The following is a 21476-nucleotide window of genomic DNA, read 5'->3' as shown; positions in this document are numbered from 1 at the left end:
TGATTAACATTAGGTTATCAAAGTAAAGCACTAAACTGCTTTAAGGCTTCTTTCACTCCTGCTTTAATGTAAGTACTTTTAATTGATATTATTTATGCATGATTAGGATTGTGGCAAATTTGGTAGAGAGCTACTTTCTAGGAAACATGTGAATGTCATTAATCAATCAGTTTATTAAATGGTTACTGCAGTTGAACAAGGGAACTGTTTAGTCACATTCATCTTGTAGGACTTTCAGACAAATCCTCTGTCCGTAAAATAGTTATAGTCTTGCATAAATGTGATAGTAGCTGAGGATTTGGCATATCCATTATCAGCACAAAACTTACTGGCCAGTATTGCTGCCTAGTCTTTGTTAACCTACAGAACATAACTTTTTTACTTCTGTTTAAATGTTCATTATTCCAGGTTTTTCAATTCAAGGCAATATAAAACTGGAAAACCAAACCCAGGTAATGCAAATTAATTTCAGAATTAGAAAAATTTCTGATTGAAGAGCAATGATTCTCACCACATAAAATATATATTTGTTTTTCCTTCTGGTTGTGTAAATTAAAGTTACTTTGGGAAGTAATTCCTTCCATTACTGCAAGGAAATTCCATATATTTGATTACCAACAGCATCTTGTTTGGTCATGTGATGCCATCATAACCACCTATCAGGTAACTATACTGGTTTGAAACACTAGTATCTCTATCCTTCCGTGCCTTTCAAGTCTTATACTAACAAAATTTCACTTCTGACAGCCCATAATGAGATTTTTGCAATTAAAATTAATACATTTTATACCTACTTGTACTCCTTTACTTATAACTATATTCTGTGATCTACTTTTGGGAAAGCTAGATTAAGCCAGATGATTTTGGTTCCTGTAGAGTCTGTTTAACATTTTATCTCCATGCTGTCTTGCCTTATTTTTTATTTTGTCTCTGTTGTGGATGGTGATTGCAAATTCCACACTGGAACAGATACTCCATTAGTAACTCCATTTAAATTTATTGTAAAGAGACATAGAATAGAGAAAGTGACTTCTAGAAAGAAAAATTATTAGTTTTTGCTTTAGGATCCAGATCTCTCAAACATGATGCTTGCCTTCTGCATGGCAACAAAAGCCTCAATTGCAAGGATATTGCAACAGCACCTGCAGTGGGAAATTGTTTTGCTGAAATCTTACAGTCCTGCTGGCCCACAGCTTTACATGAGCACCCAGCATGTGCATGATCCATTACTATTAATTAACATAAACTATGCCCAAAATACCACCCTTACATCTTAATGATGTACAAAAGACCACACTATACAACCGTTTCTGCACCTGCAGGAACAGGCTCCATGGACTATTTGGAAGTGCTTTATTTAGGTACAACCTGTTCAGTCCTGCTGCAAGAACTACCTGGAAAGTCTCCATGACATTACCAAGTTCTTAAATGACACATGGAAAATCATCATAAGAGCAGAAGCTTCCTGTGTGATCTCCAGGACAGCCTGAGATTCCTTTCTGGAAAGTTCCTACACCAGTTAGCCAAACACCAACCTTTTCAGTCAATCCCACTGCTCAGCTAGGTTTGTTCTTTCAAATCTCTCTGCTGTCTCATCTGTGCTGGCAACTGAGAGACTTCCTGCACCAACCAAGAAATGTATGTATGGCTCAGATGCACTGCACCCAGCTCTGCTACTCTTGACCTTATGACCAACTGAATGTCATGCCCCAGTTACACTCAAAACCTGAATTCCATAGATCTTGCCACAAGAGAAATTTTAGTTTCCCCTCTCTAAAAGGTTTTTGGAACCAGCTGTCCTTAATCTCCACATCTATTCCTAAATATCTTAAGATGATTGTTATGAATTACTCTAAGAGATACATAAGTTCCAGTGGAACATTATTTCTACATCTATCCCATTTCTCACTTTGATAGTCACCATAAAAAAAAGTCACTGTCTGACATCTCAGTCAATAACAGAACAAAGCTCTTACGCAAATCCTAAAATTGGGTTAAACTTTTTTTTTGCATGAACATCAAAGTTCTTAAAAATAGTTAACTAAAACATTGTCACCAATGTGAAGTTAAGAGAAAAGTCTTCTGTATGGGATAGCAACCTTAAAGCCCTTGCAATTAGAAAATGGTAAAGCAGTCAGAAACTCTGCCTGAAAAATGCTGCTGAACCAGCTTGAGTTATTGGTTCTTTGTCTGACTGGGGAATGTGATTCTCAGGGAAAGGCTCCATGTTTCTTATAAATAAAATGGCGTGGTCTCCAAGATCTTACTTTGATTTCTGTGTACTATCAAAATCTATTTTAGTCTGAGCATGTCACCTGTTTGGGTGTTGGTGGTTTGGTTTGTTTGGGTTTTTTGCATGGAATGTGTGAGGGCTAGGTAGCACAGGCACTGCCTTACTGTGTGTTCATACAGTGTTTAGCAGAGGAAATAAAATTTCAGATGAAGCCTCTAGATGTTGCTGTAATAAAAAAAATACCGTATCACACATAGAATCCTTGTTCAGTACAGTGGTTTCCAATAAGCATCCCTCACCAGGCTAAGAGTTTTAATGTCAGTAACAAATTAATAATATCAGGGCAGAAACAAAATAACATAAAAAATTTATATTGTTAATATTTTGCAGAAAATTAGAGCTAAAGAACAAACCTGACAATCAATCAGAAGCTACAATATATCCTGACACCTTTTTTTTAAACAAGTAATTCTGAGAAACTGTTATTGATAAATCCAGTACAGAAGCTCTTTTCTTGTAATTTGCCTGGCAAGTTTTCAGCCTGGGGAACAGCTCCCTTTTTCCAATTTTCAGGTTTTGTGCACAGGAGCTAGCCCAAAGTCTCAGTGATAGCTTATGTATGAGGAAGATACCCCATATTTTTAGTTAAAGAAGTTTTAGTTTATAGCTCCTGTAATTGTCAGTGAGACTGACAGTGATAAAAAAAAACCCTAACAGTTTAACTGAGATAGAAGTAAGCTGGTAATATGTTTACTCTGAAGGCATACCCAGCTGATATAAAAATAATGCTTCAGATTTATTCCCTCAGCAGCTCTCTTTTCTTTCTTTTATTTTTTTTTTTCTTTTAAGAAGTAGAGTTCCACAACCAGCATGACATTTATAACATACAACAAGCTACCACCAGTTGCCATGATGTTTCTCTCAATACATACCTCAGCACTGTTTGAGCTGGCTTATGCAGAGGATGGAGTTTCAGCCTTTTTTTTTTTCAGTTTCACTTCTGAAAATCCAGAATAACCTCAATTTAAAAGTGCCAGCTGAAGCACTCTCAGGTTCCTCTCTACATAAGCCTGAACTAGTACCCTACCTTCCTAGAGAGAAATGAAATAAAATTGAGGAAAAACATCTTCAAAGAAATCCTTGATTGCAGCTCACTCATAGAGGAAGGCTGTAAATGGAATCAATCAAGTGCCGATGGTTTTAGAAAAAACACCACATAAAAAAACCACCAAAGAAACAAAAAAACCCCCATAAATAAACAAACAACAACAACAACAAAACTACAAATAAACAAACAAAAAAAACCCTTAAATCCAGACCTTTTATTGATTTATTTGTGGTTTCTGGCTTAGCCAATAGCAGGGAAAGTCCCTCTGAAAGTAGGGCAATCAGAATATATGAAGACACAGCAGAAGAGGGACTCAAATACCACCAGGAAAAGCATAATCACAAATACATATTGTATACAATCCTTACTTGAGGCATCCTTTCTGGAAATGTTTTGTATTTTATTACTAGATTCTTTTGTTTCCATGTGCAGAAATAAAGTCTGAGAATACTCTCTCGTTTTTTATCAAAAAAAGTGTATTTAGAATACAGGCTATGCAGGAAACTCTCAAGATGGGTTGGTTTGGGTTACTTTTCATATTTTTTGACACGAGGAATCATAGTTATCAAAACAACACTTTCTACTTCAGCTGAATCAGCCTGAGAGCAAGATTATCCCAGTGTATCTATTTCATCCCACTTCTCTAGTCAAGAGTACAAGCGACAGTTCAGACAGAGAAGTCTCAGTTCTGATAAACAGTGATGGCTAAATATTCTTTGCAGAAGTAACCAGAAGGTCAAAAGCTTTTCCTGCCATGCCTGAAATAATCCAGATTTTTTTTAAGAGTAATTTGATGGGAAAAAACTGCAATAGTTTTTTCCTTAGTTAGGTGTGTTTGAAATGAACCTCATGAACATTAATGTTGTATGTAGAATGTCAGGTTTTTGTTTATCCAAACTAATCTACTTCTTATTATCAATGAAATTTAATTTCCCAAACAAGGTTTATTGTGAGTGAACATACAGATATTTAATAGAAAATCCAGTCCCATAGTGCTTTCACTAGGAAAATTTTCATTGATTTTTCAGTGTATCTAGGATGATTTACAGTCTAGATTAAGAATATAGTTAGCATAGTTAGAATACAGTGCAATTTTATGTTTGTGATTCAGAGCAAACAAAACCTAAGGAATTGAATGAGCACAAAAAATTAGGTAATTTCTTCTGTCAGTGGTGTAGGGGCTACCATAGAGCCTAGGGCATGCTTTGTAAATGTTTTGTGGTCTCAGCAGTGCTATTAAAGAAGTTATAAGGATAAGCTCAGCACTATAAAAATCAGCTTCTGTATGGTCATCCTCTATAGCTAATCCAGTGAACTTCCATAGACAGTATTTGCTGCTCAGTCTTGTTTCACTGATATATAAAAACAAGCAGATCTTTATTCTTCTATTTTTTTCTTCTTTTCAGTTAACTGGCTAGTGAGCAATGTTAATTCAAGTAAAACTACTTCAGAAAACTAGAAACATGGAGGAAAATCTTCTGTCTGCATTTGCATTAGGGCAAATACAAGGCCATGCTTTTGAACTTAAAATAACTATAAATATTTGTGCCTTTCTGTTTTAAGGACATTGAAATAATTCTGAAGATACTGTCTCTGTGGGTTTCTTTTCAAATAAGAATGCTAATTTTGAACGTAAGTTCTATTTGCTATGTATCTGTTTAGAAAATTGACTTTTTGATTCTCCTTACTCTCATCTTGAAGGACTTCCAACACACCTAAATGGATTATTCCTTCTCTTCTATAACATGGCACTTCTTTCTGCTCTGAGTACTTGTATTTAAAAAAACCACAACAGTATATGAGCATTCAGCTGTTAAGGACTACCCAATTAAGGACTAACCAATACAGAGACTTAATAATTTTAAACTCTCTAGACCCATCAAAATGGTACAGCTCCCCACAACATCATCTCTGTAACTTTTATCAACAACATGAATCTTCTGTATCATCCTCATTGCTCTCTTCTGACAATGACCATATAAACTCCACTTTAGCCTGTCATATGTAGGACCTTTAAGTAACTTCCAAGTCATGTTTATATCTCTCCTGAAACAGCACCTAAACTGCAAAGGATATGTAGGTGGAAGAAAGGGATAGAGCCATATAATATAATCCTTCAGTTCTTATAAACATGTTACCTCTCACTGGTTTCATTTCCCCTCCTCTCATGTTTAAATGCTTTCTACTTTACACCAAGCCCTAATGAGTAAAGAGCTCATAATGAAAATTAATTACTCAGGCAGACCAACATAAGTCAGCAATATTTAATGCAGAAATAAAGTAGGATTACAACGTCTGGAGTAGAGCTGCTATAATTTTCCATATGCAAACTTCCACAGAGTTTTTTTGATTCCAAACTACAATGTATCATCCAAGACCCAGGACTGCAGGCTGCACATTCTCTGGAGCCAAAAGGTTCTTCAGGCTCCCAGAGCTCCTGAAGACAACACAAAAAAACCTCCCAATAAGTCTTCAGGGAGAAATCTGCTTCTCCCACAGTATTCTCAAGTGAGTCTCCTCATAGAGAGGCAAAACACAAACTGTAGGCTCTGGGAGCTCTCCTAATGCTTCACCATATGAACCAAGCCACTACTGACCTATATATACCTAGTGCATAATGTACATAATAAACCTATCAGGGAATTAGGAAGAAATACCCTATAGAGTTGTTTTCCTTTCTGTTCAGACTTCTGTGAAAAAAAATAAATATTTAAGAGTTATAAAGCTCAGCAGTTTCACAGCAGGTATGTCCTCTCTAATAAAGTAGCTTCTTTATTCCTTACACTCTTAAATGCTCCCCAGACAGCAACATCTGAAACAGAAAACTCACTAATGGAGTTCATCTGACATTTTCACTAGTGTTTCTAAGGCTATTTAGTGGTAGTAACTCACATATGCTCTAAAAATCCTTGTCTCACCAATAGAGCAGGGTCTCAACTTCTGTTATAATGAAATATCCTATTCTTATTCTGTGGAAATTGAAGCTACATACAAAGAGGATTAATTAAATGTCCCAAGTTATAAAAGGCAGATTCAGAAACAGAATTAAGATTCTTTATTTTGGGATTGGAGAAGTGCACTGCATTTCTCAATACAGTTTTTCATTATTAATTAAAATAAGCTAGCTAGGTGTTGAAAAACCTTTAAAAATAATTATGCCCTAAATAGTGACTTTTTTGGTTTAATTTATCCCTTTCCTTCTGGCTGATGATATCTCCTTTTGAAAAAGCTGTATTTAATTGCAAAAATATTTTTCAAAGTTTTCCTCATCAAACTTCTTGGTTTCAATTAGGAAAAAAAAAATGGTTGTTCAGTTTCGAGCAGAGATTTAATGACACAAAGAAAAATGTGCATAGAAATAATTACACGGACAAGTCATAAATTAACAGTCATGCCAATTCTCAGGGCATGCTACAAAAAAAAAAAAAATGATTGCACAAAGTAAGTGCTGTATTTTCAACTAAATGCTTTTGCATCTATATTCCAAAATAAGGAAATGAAACAACAGCCCTCAAAGTAATCGCTCATTCTCAGTGCTTTCACTCTGGATTTTTATATGGACTGGGCTAACTACTTGTTCTTTCAAACACAGATGCCTGAAATTATATCCTTCATTTTATCAGTTTTATTTGCAGAGGTATTAAAATCCCACTAGTCTCATTGACTGTTATTTCTGTTCACTTGAAGAATAAAACAGACTTTTTCTTTGAAATTAGGTAGGCGCATATGGGAAGAACATCCTAGGGAATGTTTTATTGCTAGCATTGGCAATTAAATTTGAAATGCTGCAAAACTCTATCATTGGAATTATTAATTATGATATAGTATTGAAGACATGGAAATTATGATTAGAAAGTGTACAGAAATAAATTAATAAATAATTTAAAAATAATTCAGGAGCTCTTTATCCCTTGTCTGGACCATTTTACAATCAGTTAAAGGATGAAAAAAAAAAAAAAAGAGGATTGAATCACTCCACTTTGAATGATGTCATCTGCTGTTATAGAGGGAGACACCATTTGTAATGGACTGTGTCATATCCTTGCATGGAGATGGGGCCACAGCATGTAGGACAGACTGTTTCTGAAGCAGCACAGCAGCTCAGGATGATGGGATAGTAAGTAAGAGTATATGGGGATTTAAAGATTTGAACCTTGTTCCATCTTGAATGTGCTGTCTCCAAGTGAAGGGTGACACATCACTGAAAGACATCCTTTTTCATAAAGCAAACATGCAATCAGTTGACCTTATTTTGGTATATTTCAAGTGCTTTATTGCTCTTTTTCTTTGAACAAATCTTGAAGAAACAAGAGCTATGGGAATAGCTTGGGGATAGTAGGGCTCAAGAGAATGAGATGGTTTGATTTCTTGGCAAAAAAGCTTAGGGGCATCACCAGGGAAGGGAAGGTGGGCCTTCCATGTAACATGTGGATTAAGCAAATACAGCCACATATACCTGGTAGGTCAGTGTCAATCTTCTTTGCCTGTTGTCTTTATTGCATCAGAAGCACAGTACTCCCAGCAAGCTCAAATTCTTCTTTACATGGTCTCTGTTGAGGCTGTAACAACATCTGTACATTCAACTTGCTCTTTTCTCACAAGCTGTTCTCTCCAGTTTAATATTCTCAGCCTCAGTACAGTTCAGTATTTTTTAACTGAAGTCAACTTCCTCTAAAACCTGTAATTTCCTTTTTTAAATATTTACAAACTCATTCAGTAAACACACCGTATTTTTCAGCTTAACATGATATCATCACATTGTAATTAAAACTTGAAAAAAGCTATAATTCCATAAAGAACACATTGCTGTGATATAAATTTTTAATAGTAATGATCTGCAGAACTGGATATTAGTATTGAACCTTTAAACGGATGTCTGAAAATGTAAGAAAATATTAGATTTGATGTTCCACTTAGTGTTATATTACTTGGAAAAACCTAAACAAGACTATTAGCTGACTAGCTTAGAAGTGCCATTTTCTTGCATTTTGCTGGCATATTTTTACCTTTTCCATCATTAAACATGTCGTCTCCTTGTCTCACAGTATTGCTAGAACAGAGCTCCAGAAACACAGGCTTGCACTTCCTCAGATACTGTTGAAAGCAAATGTACATATTAAACAGAAATATATGCAACAATATCTAAATATAAGCCATTAGCCTGATTAGAAATACTCTGTTCCTTTAGAAGCACCAGGCTTCAACGCCAATATGTGTGGAACTGCAAGAGATTGGATCCTCTTCATTGTAGCTCGTTAGTTCAAGCTCACAAGCATTAGGACACCTACAGCTTTTAGCATTATGCAAGGGATCAGCACCAGGGTTAAATAAGGACTCAGTCAAGTAGTCTACTGATAATGTCACACATCTGTCATGTACCTCATCACCACAGTGCTCTCTCATTTATTCTGCAGTAACAGATAATCAAATCGCCATTCTGGGTCACACTAAAAGGTTAATTCCATGCAGGCACAGTTTTCAAAGGCCATTATGCTGCCACTGATGTTAATGGCACTTGTGCCATTAACATCAAAAGCAATATTAAGCCAAAACCTCACCACAGGCTAAGGCCTGCTGATAAGACAAGTGTCAAAAAAAAAAAAACAACTCTTACACTGAGGAACTTAAAGTCTAAATAAAGAAAAGTCCACCTTTACTTGAAAGTAAATTAAACTGTTAGATAGTGGCTGTTTATCAAAGCAGGAAGGGACAGTGCACCACAGTGAATGCACTGCATTACAATATTATAATACAGGATGTATTGCACTTTACACTGGGGCTGAGTAGGCACAGGCCACTCTATGCTTTTGTCCCATGTGTGCTGTCCCAGTTGATCAGGGCAACTGGAGTCAGAAATCAGCAGAAAGAGGAAAAAAGCAAAATTAGGGAGAATAAGAGACAGATGTTAAACTACAAACTTAGACCTCTTATTGTCAGATTTGTGTTGCTCCTTGATCAAAATACAAACAAGTACTCGGGCTTTCTTTTTTACCCCAAATTCCTTGCAGCTCATGGGGAACATTCATAGTTCTCCTTGCCTAAAACACCACAGTGCCCATCCTTGAGACTTGGATTTTTTCTATTCATTCTCCAGCATATAAAATCTGAACTTGTCAGCTTGATGCTGGAATTCTTAAACTGTGGAGAAGAAATATTCCCCAAGTTGAGCAGAATACTCACAGAATTTCAGTATGTATTGATATCTCAATATTTGTCTCTTATCCTACCAGGTTCCATACGCCTTTGTTTTTTTAAAAGCAAACAAACAAACAGCCCACCACCAAAAACCCATATCTCTCTCTCAGCTAGGACATGTATTTTAGTAGAAAGCTCTATCAATGGGTAACTTTCTTGTGTTTTAAAGCTACAAGAAACTTTTCTGATTTCAAATGATGAGTTTTATTCTGAAAAAAAACATAAAAACAACTGGTAAAGATTTCAGCTATTAATAGAAAAAAAATATTTTAACATCTTTTGGAACACCTGTTGCACTGAGTACCTTCTCATAAAATTTCTGATAAATTTTCCTTTTTTTCCTCCTCTGCTTTGTGTGAACACATATAATAGTATTTTAGGCCTTTGTTTTATATCAGTCCCTAGTCAAGAAAGCAATTTTCTGCTGCAACCTCATTTGCACATATCCATAATTTAAGGACAAAGTGTGTATGTGTTTCTAATTACCTCCAAGGGATGTTTGATGAACCTGTGAAAATTAAGGAAAAAAACCCCAACAAGTCATATTGCAGTGAGAAAAATGAAGCATCAAAACTAAATCACCAAATACCTTAACACTGCATTTTAGTGTTACCAGACAATAAAATGTAGAATGTTCCAGACTAGATCTTGTTAATGCTTACAAGTTCAGAACAAAATAAATCTAATGTAAAGACTTTTTTTTTTTTTTTTCCTTTGGTGCTGCTTAGTTTCTCTGGAGGAGTTTGCTTTTAAGTAAAAGTGGTTTTAAATATTTGAGTTAAATAATGTAAAAGTGGGAAGTTGTTTTTTTTTAAAAAGAAAGCTGAAGAAAAAAGCTTTCAAACAAAAAAAATATTGTTTTGCTGCAGATTTCTTCAGATTACTTTCAGAATTTCCTGAAAGAGGCATTGCCAAAAGAAATTCTTTTTAAAAAAATAATTATTTTAATATCTCAAAATCACAGCATGGGTGAGGTTGGAAGGGACCACAGTGGGTTATCAGGTCAAACCTCCCAATACAATGGAGAAGAAATTTGAATAGCAAAATTTTGTGTCCACAACAGAAGGGGTAGGATCACACTCAGATTATGTGGAGATGGGTGTAAGTGCTTACTGGGATCCCACGAATGACAACAGCATCTTTAGTACATGCTATCCCTTGCATGCACTGACCCTCTCAGATATTGTTCAAAGTCTGTGTGCAAAATGATCTTTAATGAAAAACTGAAATGATACATTCAAAACACTGCAGAGCAGTGAAATTCAGCATTGGAACAGAACCAAAAGAATATTCCATAATGAATACACTGATACTAATACTTAAAAAGGAGCTGTTCTATTACTAGCACCAAGACTAAGATTTGGCTGTGAGTTTATTACCACAATACATTTGGGAGCAAACCATCCAGGGAGTTTTTCCAGCAACTGGTTGGCCTTACTGCTTGAAATTACCCAATGGGTGTTACCCCATGGCATCTCAGAAAAAACTTAGAATCACCAAGGCAATTGCTCTGTCTCTGCACTTCACTGTGAGCTGGTAAGTAACTAAAGCTCATTTCATATACCAGCAACATGCAGCATGAAGCTTGAATTTTGCCAGCTATACTGATACTGCAATTAGTCCTCCAGCTATTTTATATCAAATCATTTAGGAAGACAAATAACTGGAAATTAAATCCCACTACAGCTCCAAGAACACTACAAAATTTACATTGTCTTAAATTTTAGGCTGTACTAATCTGTTTGGTTTACTGTGGCTATTGTATTTAAAATCAGGGGACATATAGGGGAGAAGAAGCATAAAAGCTTTCTATAAAACATAAAGCTTTTTTTTTTTCTAAAATGTAGAATAAGCTTATTCTAAATGCCCAAGTCCACTTTTAGAGGGGTATGATATGAGCAAAGGCTCAGAGATGATACATTATATTTTACCAGTGCAAAAGCTAGTCTGAAAGAGAATGAGGACTATGCCAGGAAGAACTAGGTAGTGTATTGCATACTGTTTGAATACACAGTTCTGACAACATCTTTGAAGTCACTCCATAAAGACACATAAATAACATGCATCTTGAAATCTCAGAAAGTCCTGATAATGACCATAGCACTACTTCTTACTGTTACAACTGACTATTGACTAGACAATGTCTGTAAATTGATCCCTCAATTAAAATGTTTGCAAAAACAAAGGGGAGCAAGTACCACTGATAACCCTCTGCCTTGCTTACAGATGAACTCCTGAAAGAAACACCTTTCCCACTGAATTCCACTTCTGTTATGGAGCCATTTTCCTTCTCAAGCTGGTTAAATGATCATCGTGGTGAAATAAAACAAAAGAAATCCTTGAGTATGTTTGGAGATAACTTTGAAACAGAGGTAACGGGGTATAATTTCTTATAAAATATATTTTTAAAGGTATGAATAATTGTTGCCTGCTGTTCAGAATGAGTGAATTTTGGAGCAATATATAGTCAGCGGACCAGGTTATGCACCCTTACAGAAGTACCTATCTTTGGTCCATTGATTGGATTAGCTTGGGGCAGGGACTTTCTAGCTCATTACTTCTATTTACAGAATCAACCTGAACTTTATTTCTGTTCGTTTACTTTGGGATTAAAACAGGTCCTTCATTCCCCTGTCCCTCTCCCCATATTTCCCAAATCAGAAGCACCAGCATGATCCAAATACTCCTCAAGTATGTTCAGCTTCTTTATGTCTTTGAGCAGCATTTGTGGTCCAAGTCTAATCTCAGTGTGTAAACACACTTTTTTTTCCCTCCCCCTCCATCTACATAAAGTGGAAACAAGGAAAACTGGACAACAACCAGAGAGCCTGGGCTGCCCTAAAACATTCCACTTCACTGTTTAGTCAAACACAGTCTAGTTTGGGTGTAAATGAAGCTGTCAACATTTGATATCTGTGCTGTACGCGTGATGTTTACAAAACATATTCTTCCCCAGAATTACTTGGAGTCGCACTCCAAAGAATCCAATACAGTTGACAGCGAAGTGACAGTGTGGGAATGTCAGGAGGAACACAGAGGGGGCAGAAAATGAGAAAGATGAAGTCCTGTCTGCAGCGTTTTTAATGTTAATTGAAGAAACTTTTCTACTTCAACAGGCTCTTGACAGGGCCCAGAGTTCATGAGGAGGAAGTGCCTGTTCCAAGAACAGAAGCAGGAAGCATATAGATGCAAAACTGAGAGTGGGAGGAGGCAGAAGGAGTAGATAAGCGAGGATGCAGAGGAGCATAAGGAGTGGCAGGTGTGACCAGTTCCCTTTTTATCAGTAGGAATCAATATGAGAATACCAAACATAGTGTGAATTTTAATGTCTGTAAAAATAACGTCATCTTCTATGAATATTCTCCTGTAAAAATAGAATGTTTTAAATGCTGTTGGAAGATGAATATGGACACTTTGGCCACTTGGATGAAACCATTACTTTTCTTATTTTTTTTTTTTTCCTTAGGTTATAGCGTACGGACCAGGAACAACTGAGAAAAGTAAAAAGAATTCGGATATCTGGATATGGCAGCTGGTATGTGGCAATTCACACTTGTTAACTGATGAGTTCATGTTTAAGTTCAGACTGAACAGTAGTAAAGCCTTCTAGCAACAGAAACTGGAATGATTCCCTTCCTTCTCATAGAAGAGATCACCAATAGGCACCACCTTTCAGCTTTAAACTGTAATGAAAAATAACTGTAAAGTGCTGCCACAGTAAAAATAGACCCATTTTCCTCATCATGTATGTTGATGACAGTGATACTGGCATCCATCCTTGTTTGAATTTTAATGCACTCTACCTAGGCTATATCCTGTAAATATATCAGAGTGCCTCCAAGTGAAAAAGCAAATCACCTCTTAGTTCTGCTTTGAAACATTTGTCCTCATCCTGAACTCAAACTGGAATCAAGTAGAATAAGCTAATAAAAAAGTCTGAAAACTTGTTTATACTAAATCAGAATTGTAGGTGATCCAGATGTCCTTCATTCAACTTGCTTCTAGAATATGTTTGACACCCAAAGAAAAAGAAAAGCTAATTTTTGCTTACACGAGTCAGGCTAGTTGGGAAGCAGATATTGCTATTAGTTCCCCTTCTGTTGAAATTCACAGGCACTACCGAATACTAATTAAAGATTTCATAACCTTGAAAGACATTTGTTTACACTGCAGCTTACATCGCCTGTAGAATCAAGACCTTGTGGCTGGCAAGAACCTGGCTCCCCTGCTTGACCAGATAATAACTACTCTATTCCAATGTGGGGGGACTCAGCAACTTCAGTCAGCCCGCTGCTGACTTGTGAACTGCTCTACAAGACTTAGAGAGCTATGAGGAAGCAGAAAAGTAGAAGAGGAGCTTGAACTACTCCAGAAGATTCTCTCTAATTTCTGGAGCTGTACCAACTTGTAGGCTGCTAGGTTAGGCTGGTGGCAGTATAGCCCAAGAATCAGGCAATGGGTTGCTGCTTTATGATGGGAAACAATGAACAATGAAATATATTTTTATTGATGCTAACAGCAGACAAGATCAACTGAATATGTAGCTAGACCTCGTGAAACAGAACAGGTTTGAGGTGTTCTTTCTGTAGGAAAGATTTCCCTATGTGCAGCATTTTCTTTCTGCTGGGGACAGGACATGAAAAATTAAAAGCCTTCTTTCCCTTCAGGAGGGCAAATCGACTGTTGCCATGGATGGCAAAACCCTGACTCTCTCTGCTGGTGACAGCCTGCTTGTCCGTGCCCAGTCTACGTGAGTAGAGATGAACAGTGGTTCAGTGCCTGATTTCCCAGCTTCCAGCAACATAAATTCTATGTATTGAATCCACACCATGTTGGGCATCACTGGTGCAGAAACACAGCATCTGTGAATGCAGGATTTGCAATAGCCTCTGTTATTTCTTGGGGCAAAAGTGTTTTCAGGAGAAAAAGTCAGACATTCATTCTAGCTCACCTCTTATGATAAAAGAAAGAAAAACAAAAAAGAAGGAGAGAAGCACTAACAGGAAAACACAACATGCAAAAGACAAAAAAAATATGGCCTGAAACCACCCACTGGCACTCACAGCAGATGATTGAAGCATCCGACCAGGTTTAATCAACATCAGTGCAAGATTTGGGGTTCAGGCTAAGAACACAGCTCTCTTCCTGGAGTAGGATGCATACAGCTGTTTCATAACCTTGACACATGTGATACAAATAAAGGAAAATAGCCTCTAGAGAGAATGGAAAGGAAGATATAGCATGGCTAAAGCTGATAAAGTGCCCACTCCTCCTTTTCAATATCATCAATGTTTCATTTGTTGGTTTGAGTGTGCAATTCCCCTCTATACACATTGCATCATCTCTTTCCATTCTTCCAGGTACTGCTGGAATAGAGAAGAGGAATGTGTTGCTCTCTGCATCGCTCAGGATCCAAAACGCAAGCAGCCTTATAAATAACTTCTGTGTCAGTTGGCTTTGAGGATAACCAAGTTTTAACCTACCAGTCTTAATTATCTTTTACTCAAAATTCCTGGAAATTTGTATACTCTAACACAATGATTAAATGCAGTCAAGTGCTGTGCCAAATTAAAGCTTTTCCCCCAAGTAGTTAAGTTTTAGCAAAATTTATAATCAGTATTTTTTTTTAAGATGTAGTGGTTTGTTTGATTTTATCTAAAGGAAATGACAACATATCCAAGTAGCAGGATTACTTATCTAATAACACATGATACTATCTACAATAAATTAGAGGCTTTTGAAATGTAAGTCTTGGCCACAAGAGGTAGAAAAGGAGAAGAGGTAGAAAAGCAGGTACTATGATACTACTTTGGTAACAGTTTTTATTTCTTTGTATCAGATTTGTCATTTGTAATAAGCCAGTAGGACCCTAGCTACCCAGCCCAGCTTCCAGCAGGGAAGCTTTAATTGGCAGTAGTTCAGAGGTCCTCTGAGATCTTTGGCTAAAAGTTTGCTCAGTTTTTAAAAGGCCTTATCTGCTTCACTGCTTGAGAATCTCAGTGCTTTGTGAAAGAGAGGAAGGCGTATCAGTAAAAGGGGGAAGCTGTACCTGCAACAACACCAGGCATCACTTAGACCACTTGCTACAGGTACAAGTTATTCCCAGTTTCCCAGATCCAGCACAGCAGTACCAATCACAGTGGTCAGCAGTACCCCACACATGCCATGCTGGATGCTGTGTGCATAGTACACTGAACATACCACTGCAATGGGACTAAACAGGAGCACCTGGGTCATGGATGTGCTCCTGTGTAGCAGAACTCTCAAGTCAAATTAGCCTTAAGAGGTATGTTAGGGGATAAGAGAGCAGATAAAATATTATAATCAGTTTCTATTAACTGCTGTTTCTTTTCAAACAATAGTTTGTTGCAGAAATAATAAATGTCAAATTACGTTTTCCTGCTTTTATTCCAAGAACTCTGCTGAAAAGTTTTTGATTTTTTTTTATTTAATTATTCTTCACATTGTCAACATCAGAAAACAGGTTGCTTAGGTACCTGCAGGTATTATCAATTAAATATTTGAGAAACCAAAAGTTACCATTTCCTGATTTTATTTTTTTAATTCTAATTAAGTTCAGAAAAATAATTGTTTAATCTATCACCTACAAAGCTCATTAAACTGGGACGTCATATGTGTTTTATTGAAGTGTTCATTCTTCTCATGAGAAAGACAGATGGCTTGGCTTTACTATATAACTTATATTTAACATCAGTAGCTTTTCTAGGCAAGCATAGAGCAAAACTCTGCTACATCCTCCTAATAACAGGGGGACAATTCAAATAATAACAATTCAAAAAATTGAACCCAGTCCTTAAGGCTGTTATAGGTGTGAGCTGTGACACACAAAAAGGAGCTGTATCATTCCTTTTGAACAAGGGAGTAATTTTTTCTGATTACCAGGTATGTTTATGTGTCTTCAGACTTGACTGCTCAAGTGAACATCTATGATTAAGGGATTTAAGGTAACAAAGTGTTTTATTTTCAGTCCAGCAGTTACAGAGTAATTACAGAAATATTTCCATATTTCACACTGAATGATAAGTGAGTAAAACACAGCAACATGTAGAACAACATCCAGAATAACCAGTAGCTCTTCATCCACCCAGAGACACTGAAAACTATGGAACTTCCAGAAAAAAAATTAAGGAACCTCCAGATCAGATACCTCCTGTGATATAGTATTAAGGCTCCACTCAAACTATACTTGTGATGCCTTTTATAACAACTTGTTCTTGAACACCTAAATCCTATCCATGTCACATACTAGGTGCCAGACCAAGAGCCCTAAACCAGAGCTCCATCATCCTCAGTTTTTCCACAGCCCACAATCTGAAACCAGGACCTAGTAAGTCATCAATTCATTTCTGTTGATGAGCTTCTGTCTTCTAACTACTAGGTAAGAGGTGTTAAGGCCCATAAATTTTGGAAAAGAATCAGGATCAAAACAGCAGGAGATTTATAAAAACAGTTAAATACCAAGTACCAAGGGAAAAGTTTTTTTTTTTCTTTTGAGAATTATTTCTGTTGTTTTGATGTCTAGTTCCCTTCCCCTCCTACCCCCTCTCTATCAGTTCAATAATTATTTGTGGCCAGAGCACAAATGAGAACAGAGTACTTGTCATTTATTCCTTCCAAGGTGACTAACCACTGTGATTAAGAAACCTGCAACTTCTCTTTTCCCAGGTTTTCAAATAGTTACAGAGGGCTTCTGGACAAGCAGTGAATCTTTTTCAGGTGCTTTACTCTTCGTATTGTATCTGTTCTAAACTGCCCCAACAATGGTACATTTATAATTAGATGCACCCATGCTACTCTGCTCACAAGGAAGTCGGCCACATGCAAGTCTGGCTCCTGGAACCCTCTCAGCTCTTAAGTGTTCTTTCTGTGTATGTGCAGTCAGCTCAGCAGATACTTCAGCACCAAAGATGTTGGGATCAAGGTTTGGAGACCAGTGCTAGCCTTGCCTCCAACAAGGATTTCAGGCAAAGGTCAGTGGCCAAGGCTTAGTTAGGCATGTTGTTTGCGGAGTGCCCCAATGCACCCCTCTTGACGTTGTGCTAGTTCATTCATGTCCATGAAATGCACCTGGAAAAACCATGTCCTACAAAATCACTGAGGTTCAGAAAGACCTCCATGAAATGCACCTGGAAAAACCATGTCCTACAAAATCACTGAGGTTCAGAAAGACCTCCAAGATCATCAGATCCAACCTTTGATGGAAGCTTGTCAGCTAGACCATGGCACTAAGTGCCACATTCAGTCATTTCTTTAACACCACTAGCGATGGTGGCTCCACCACCTCGCTGGACAATCCATTCCAATGCTTAACAAGGCTTTCTGTGAAGAAATTCTTCCTTATGTCCATCCTGCTTCTCCCCTAGAACACCTTGAGGCCATTTCCTCTCATACTGGTTGTCTGAGAGAAGAGAGTGACCCCCATCTCACTACAACCTCCTTCCAGGCACTTGGGGAGCACAATAAGTTCTCCCTGAGACCTTCTTTCCTCCAGGCACTCATGTGCCTTAGACACAATGCACTTTATATGATTTACACGTATACATGACTGCCTTTCTTTACAGCTCTTTTTATACCTGGTACACCTGATTTGGATATTCATTTTTATCTGAATCAGACAGATATTGGGACACCTGATACTTAGTAAACTTGGTACATTTTGGCAGGATTGTGCTAACCTTATTAGCACAGTATTGCGCAGACAGACCATCTGCTGTTTGATGCTTCTGCAAGACTCAAGAGTAAAACCTTCATACAAATAAATATTCTAAGCAGTATTACAATAAAACCTACACAGATACAAAGCTATATCTGCACCATTCTTGGTAAATTATTACCTTTAAACACATGCAACACTGTCCAGATTCATAGGCTTGAGCTGACCTAAAAGCTAAGAAACATACGCAGAGAAGTTTGAGCCCACCTGCAAGCATCCACAGAGTTATTCCAAGGCAGAATCTCACCTAGCCTAGAAGTCAGCAGGAGTTCCCCTTTCACTTTGAGTGAGAAAAGGTGATGCACCCCAATCCTGCCAGCTGTTGATTAAAGCAGCAATAAAGCAGTCACAGTACCTTTTGACAATTAGATCACTGGTAAGCTTTGTAAAAAAAAAAACCAAAAAAAACCAACTAAACCAGTCCTTTTTAGCTATAGATATATTATATTTCTGATTTTTAAGCAGTTAATATATAGAGTGATATAAGCATTATTATAGTACTTCACATTAAGCAAGCAACTTACAGTCAGTCTTTCAAGTAAATTAGCAATATAGATCAAAATATTTGAAGTAATTATGTCTCCTATTGCTACTAGGCTAGGCTATTGCTACATGCTTGACCTCATGGGGTACTTATTGTTTGTATTTTGAGCTATGCTGACTTACAGGAATGATGGAAATAAATTTGTATGTCTCACTGTATTCCTCCTTATTTTTGTCGCATATTCCAAAACTTAAAAATAGTTGATTAACAATGTTGCATGATTAGTGATACTTTCTATAATCTTGAAAAAGTCCTACAAAATGCAAGTTCATGCAAAACATGTATGTTGATGGTTATGAGGGAACTACAAGAGAAAAGAGTGACATACATGATGTAGTAAACACATCTGAGATAACAGAAGAGCACAAGATTGTCCAATTAAAAACCACAAAACCAAAAACACCCCACAGAAGAATTAGGACAAGATAATGATCTAATGCTATCTACATCTGAGCTTGCAATACATAAACTAACAGCTTCTAAAAGTCAATAGAGGAACCTTTCGTCCTCTGTGCTTGCTCTACTTTTAGATCTTGCTTGTTTATTTGAAGTAGCAAACCCTACCAGAGGCATAAAGCTGACTAGGTGGATCAGGAAATGGGTAAAATCAGGAATGTTGTAATAAAGTTTTTTTTCAGACCCATAGAGTATTCACTTATACCTGCAAACCAATCTTATCTTACTGCATGAAGATAACAAATGTTTTCATTCTGTTGTTAAATACATTAATTTCACTGATTTCAGCTCTCCAGTCACATCTAATAGAACAGATGCAGAGAAAGCAACCCTCCCACCATCATTGCATATAAGTAAAGGAAAAAAATTACTTAACCTATTTAACAAATTCCTACATAACCAGCTTGTGTTCATAACGGAGACATTTCAAGGCTTTGGAGTGTTTTTATTTAGTTTAATTTCAGTTAATAGCCTAGATGCACCTGAATGAACATTTCAGGCTCATGAAGGTCATCACCTCCTGGTGTGTTTCTGATTCAATACACAAGTACTTGTAGAGCTACTCTTCAGTATCAAAAGATGTAGAATAACACTTAATTGGACCCAAAATAAAATTGTTAATTTTTAAAGTAATAATGAAGAAGAAAAATTTAATATCTAGCCCTCAGCTCGCAGTAATTATCTCACCTACGGATCTTAGCACTGTCTGGTACAGAAAGATCTTATGCTGGATCCAGTCAGTAGTATTTTCAGTGATTTTCCAAAAATCGTGGAAGTGAATAAAAATTCTTCCTTTTAATGTCACTGGAATTTTGATGGATGCTTGACAGCTAGGGTGGTGTTTACACACACAGACAGTTTGTATTCCAAAATAGACCCTAAATTAAATTAAATTGTGAAATAGTTAGGAAAATCATTCCCAATGCACACATGAAATTCCCTTCTGCAGGTGTCTCCCCTTTTTAAGGCCTACAAATGATAGAACAATTCTTTCTAAATTGCTGTTGCTCTAGATTAAATATATCTCCAAGATCTTTGGCCTGGTAATTCAGTAGAAGTTGCTTGAGAACCACATACTGAAAGATTTGAATACTGTTTTGTATTTTGAGAGTTGCTAAATAGGCACATGTACATGACCATTACAGTGCTATATAAAAAATTCTGTCCCTGGTTTTGGATATAAATTACACTGAAATTGAAGCATAATTATTTAGGTTCTAAAAACACTTCATTATACAATCTCATAAGCCCCAGAGAAAGATGTCATGACTATGACAAAGTAAACTAAGCATAAGCACATTTGGAGAGTCAGTGAGGAATTTGGGTGCATCTTTATTACATCAAAGAAAAATAGGTACAACTATAGTAAAAATATTATTTAAACATGTTTTAACACTTTTCTTCTTGAAGAAAAAAAACCTTATCTTGCTTAGAGTGCAAAACCAAAGCACACAGAGTTTTAAAGTTTCTACTTTACAAACTGTCAGTGCAGAAAAACTTTTCTAGATGATAAGTTGCCCATACCTTCAAACCATACACTTTATAGTCTGAAAATAAATTTGACAATTCAGTTGTGTAAAGCACCTAAACGCATGCCAGTTTGTAGAACTGAAGCTTGAAAGCTTCCATATGCAATTCCCAAATACCACAGGGGTTTGATATGGAAATGCAGCCATTGCATCTTACCTAGCTTTTTGTTAACTGCTTCTTCCTCCAAGGAGACCCCAGGGCAGCATCTGGATTCCATGCAGAAAGGAAACTTGGGCACCTCCAAATAGGTTCCACAGTAACTGCTGGGCTGAGCAGAGAACTGCACTGACAATGCAGCTGCCCACAGCTGAACCACAAGGAAATTCCTGGGGGGTTGTTTACATGCCACTCCGATACACACTCTACTCTCAGGGTGCTCAAAAAGCCACCTTAACTGAGGAGCCACAAGGCTCTTTTTCCAAGAGCCAAGCAAAGCTCATCCTCTTCATGCAAATTGCTGCTGGAGATCTCTAACCTTGTGGACCCAAAAGCACAGTTCCACAAGCAGCAGAAGCCCCAGGAACTGCTCCCACCTCTGCACAGGAGAAGGAAGTCAAACCCAAATCTTTGCTGTCCTGCAGGAACACCCCAGTCACAGGGTCTGCTGTGAGAGGCATTTCCATCCCCACTTGATACAGCTCAACTGAGCCATGCAGGAAGCACCACAGTGTTCCTG

At 37.1% G+C, this 21476-nt stretch overlaps 1 protein-coding gene across 2 annotated transcripts in view; it reads left to right on the top strand.

The window, feature by feature from the left end:
• Positions 1-18972, top strand: part of HAAO (3-hydroxyanthranilate 3,4-dioxygenase) — a 36988-nt gene extending 18016 nt beyond the window's left edge. For both annotated transcript variants that reach the window (XM_088053645.1, XM_005523434.3), the window contains 5 exons: positions 409-452; positions 11763-11908; positions 13003-13071; positions 14204-14286; positions 14897-18972. In XM_088053645.1, coding sequence (XP_087909771.1) covers positions 409-452; positions 11763-11908; positions 13003-13071; positions 14204-14286; positions 14897-14975 — 421 coding nt within the window. In that variant the 3' untranslated portion in view covers positions 14976-18972. The remainder of the gene's footprint in view (positions 1-408; positions 453-11762; positions 11909-13002; positions 13072-14203; positions 14287-14896) is intronic.
• Positions 18973-21476: the final 2504 nt, after the last annotated feature.

Source organism: Pseudopodoces humilis, chromosome 3, assembly GCF_049639895.1.
Source record: "Pseudopodoces humilis isolate 2021_Gansu_Grassland_sample_001 chromosome 3, ASM4963989v1, whole genome shotgun sequence".
NCBI lineage: Eukaryota > Metazoa > Chordata > Aves > Passeriformes > Paridae > Pseudopodoces > Pseudopodoces humilis.
Note: the sequence above shows the minus strand (reverse complement) of the source record. Positions and strands in the feature narration are given on the sequence as shown.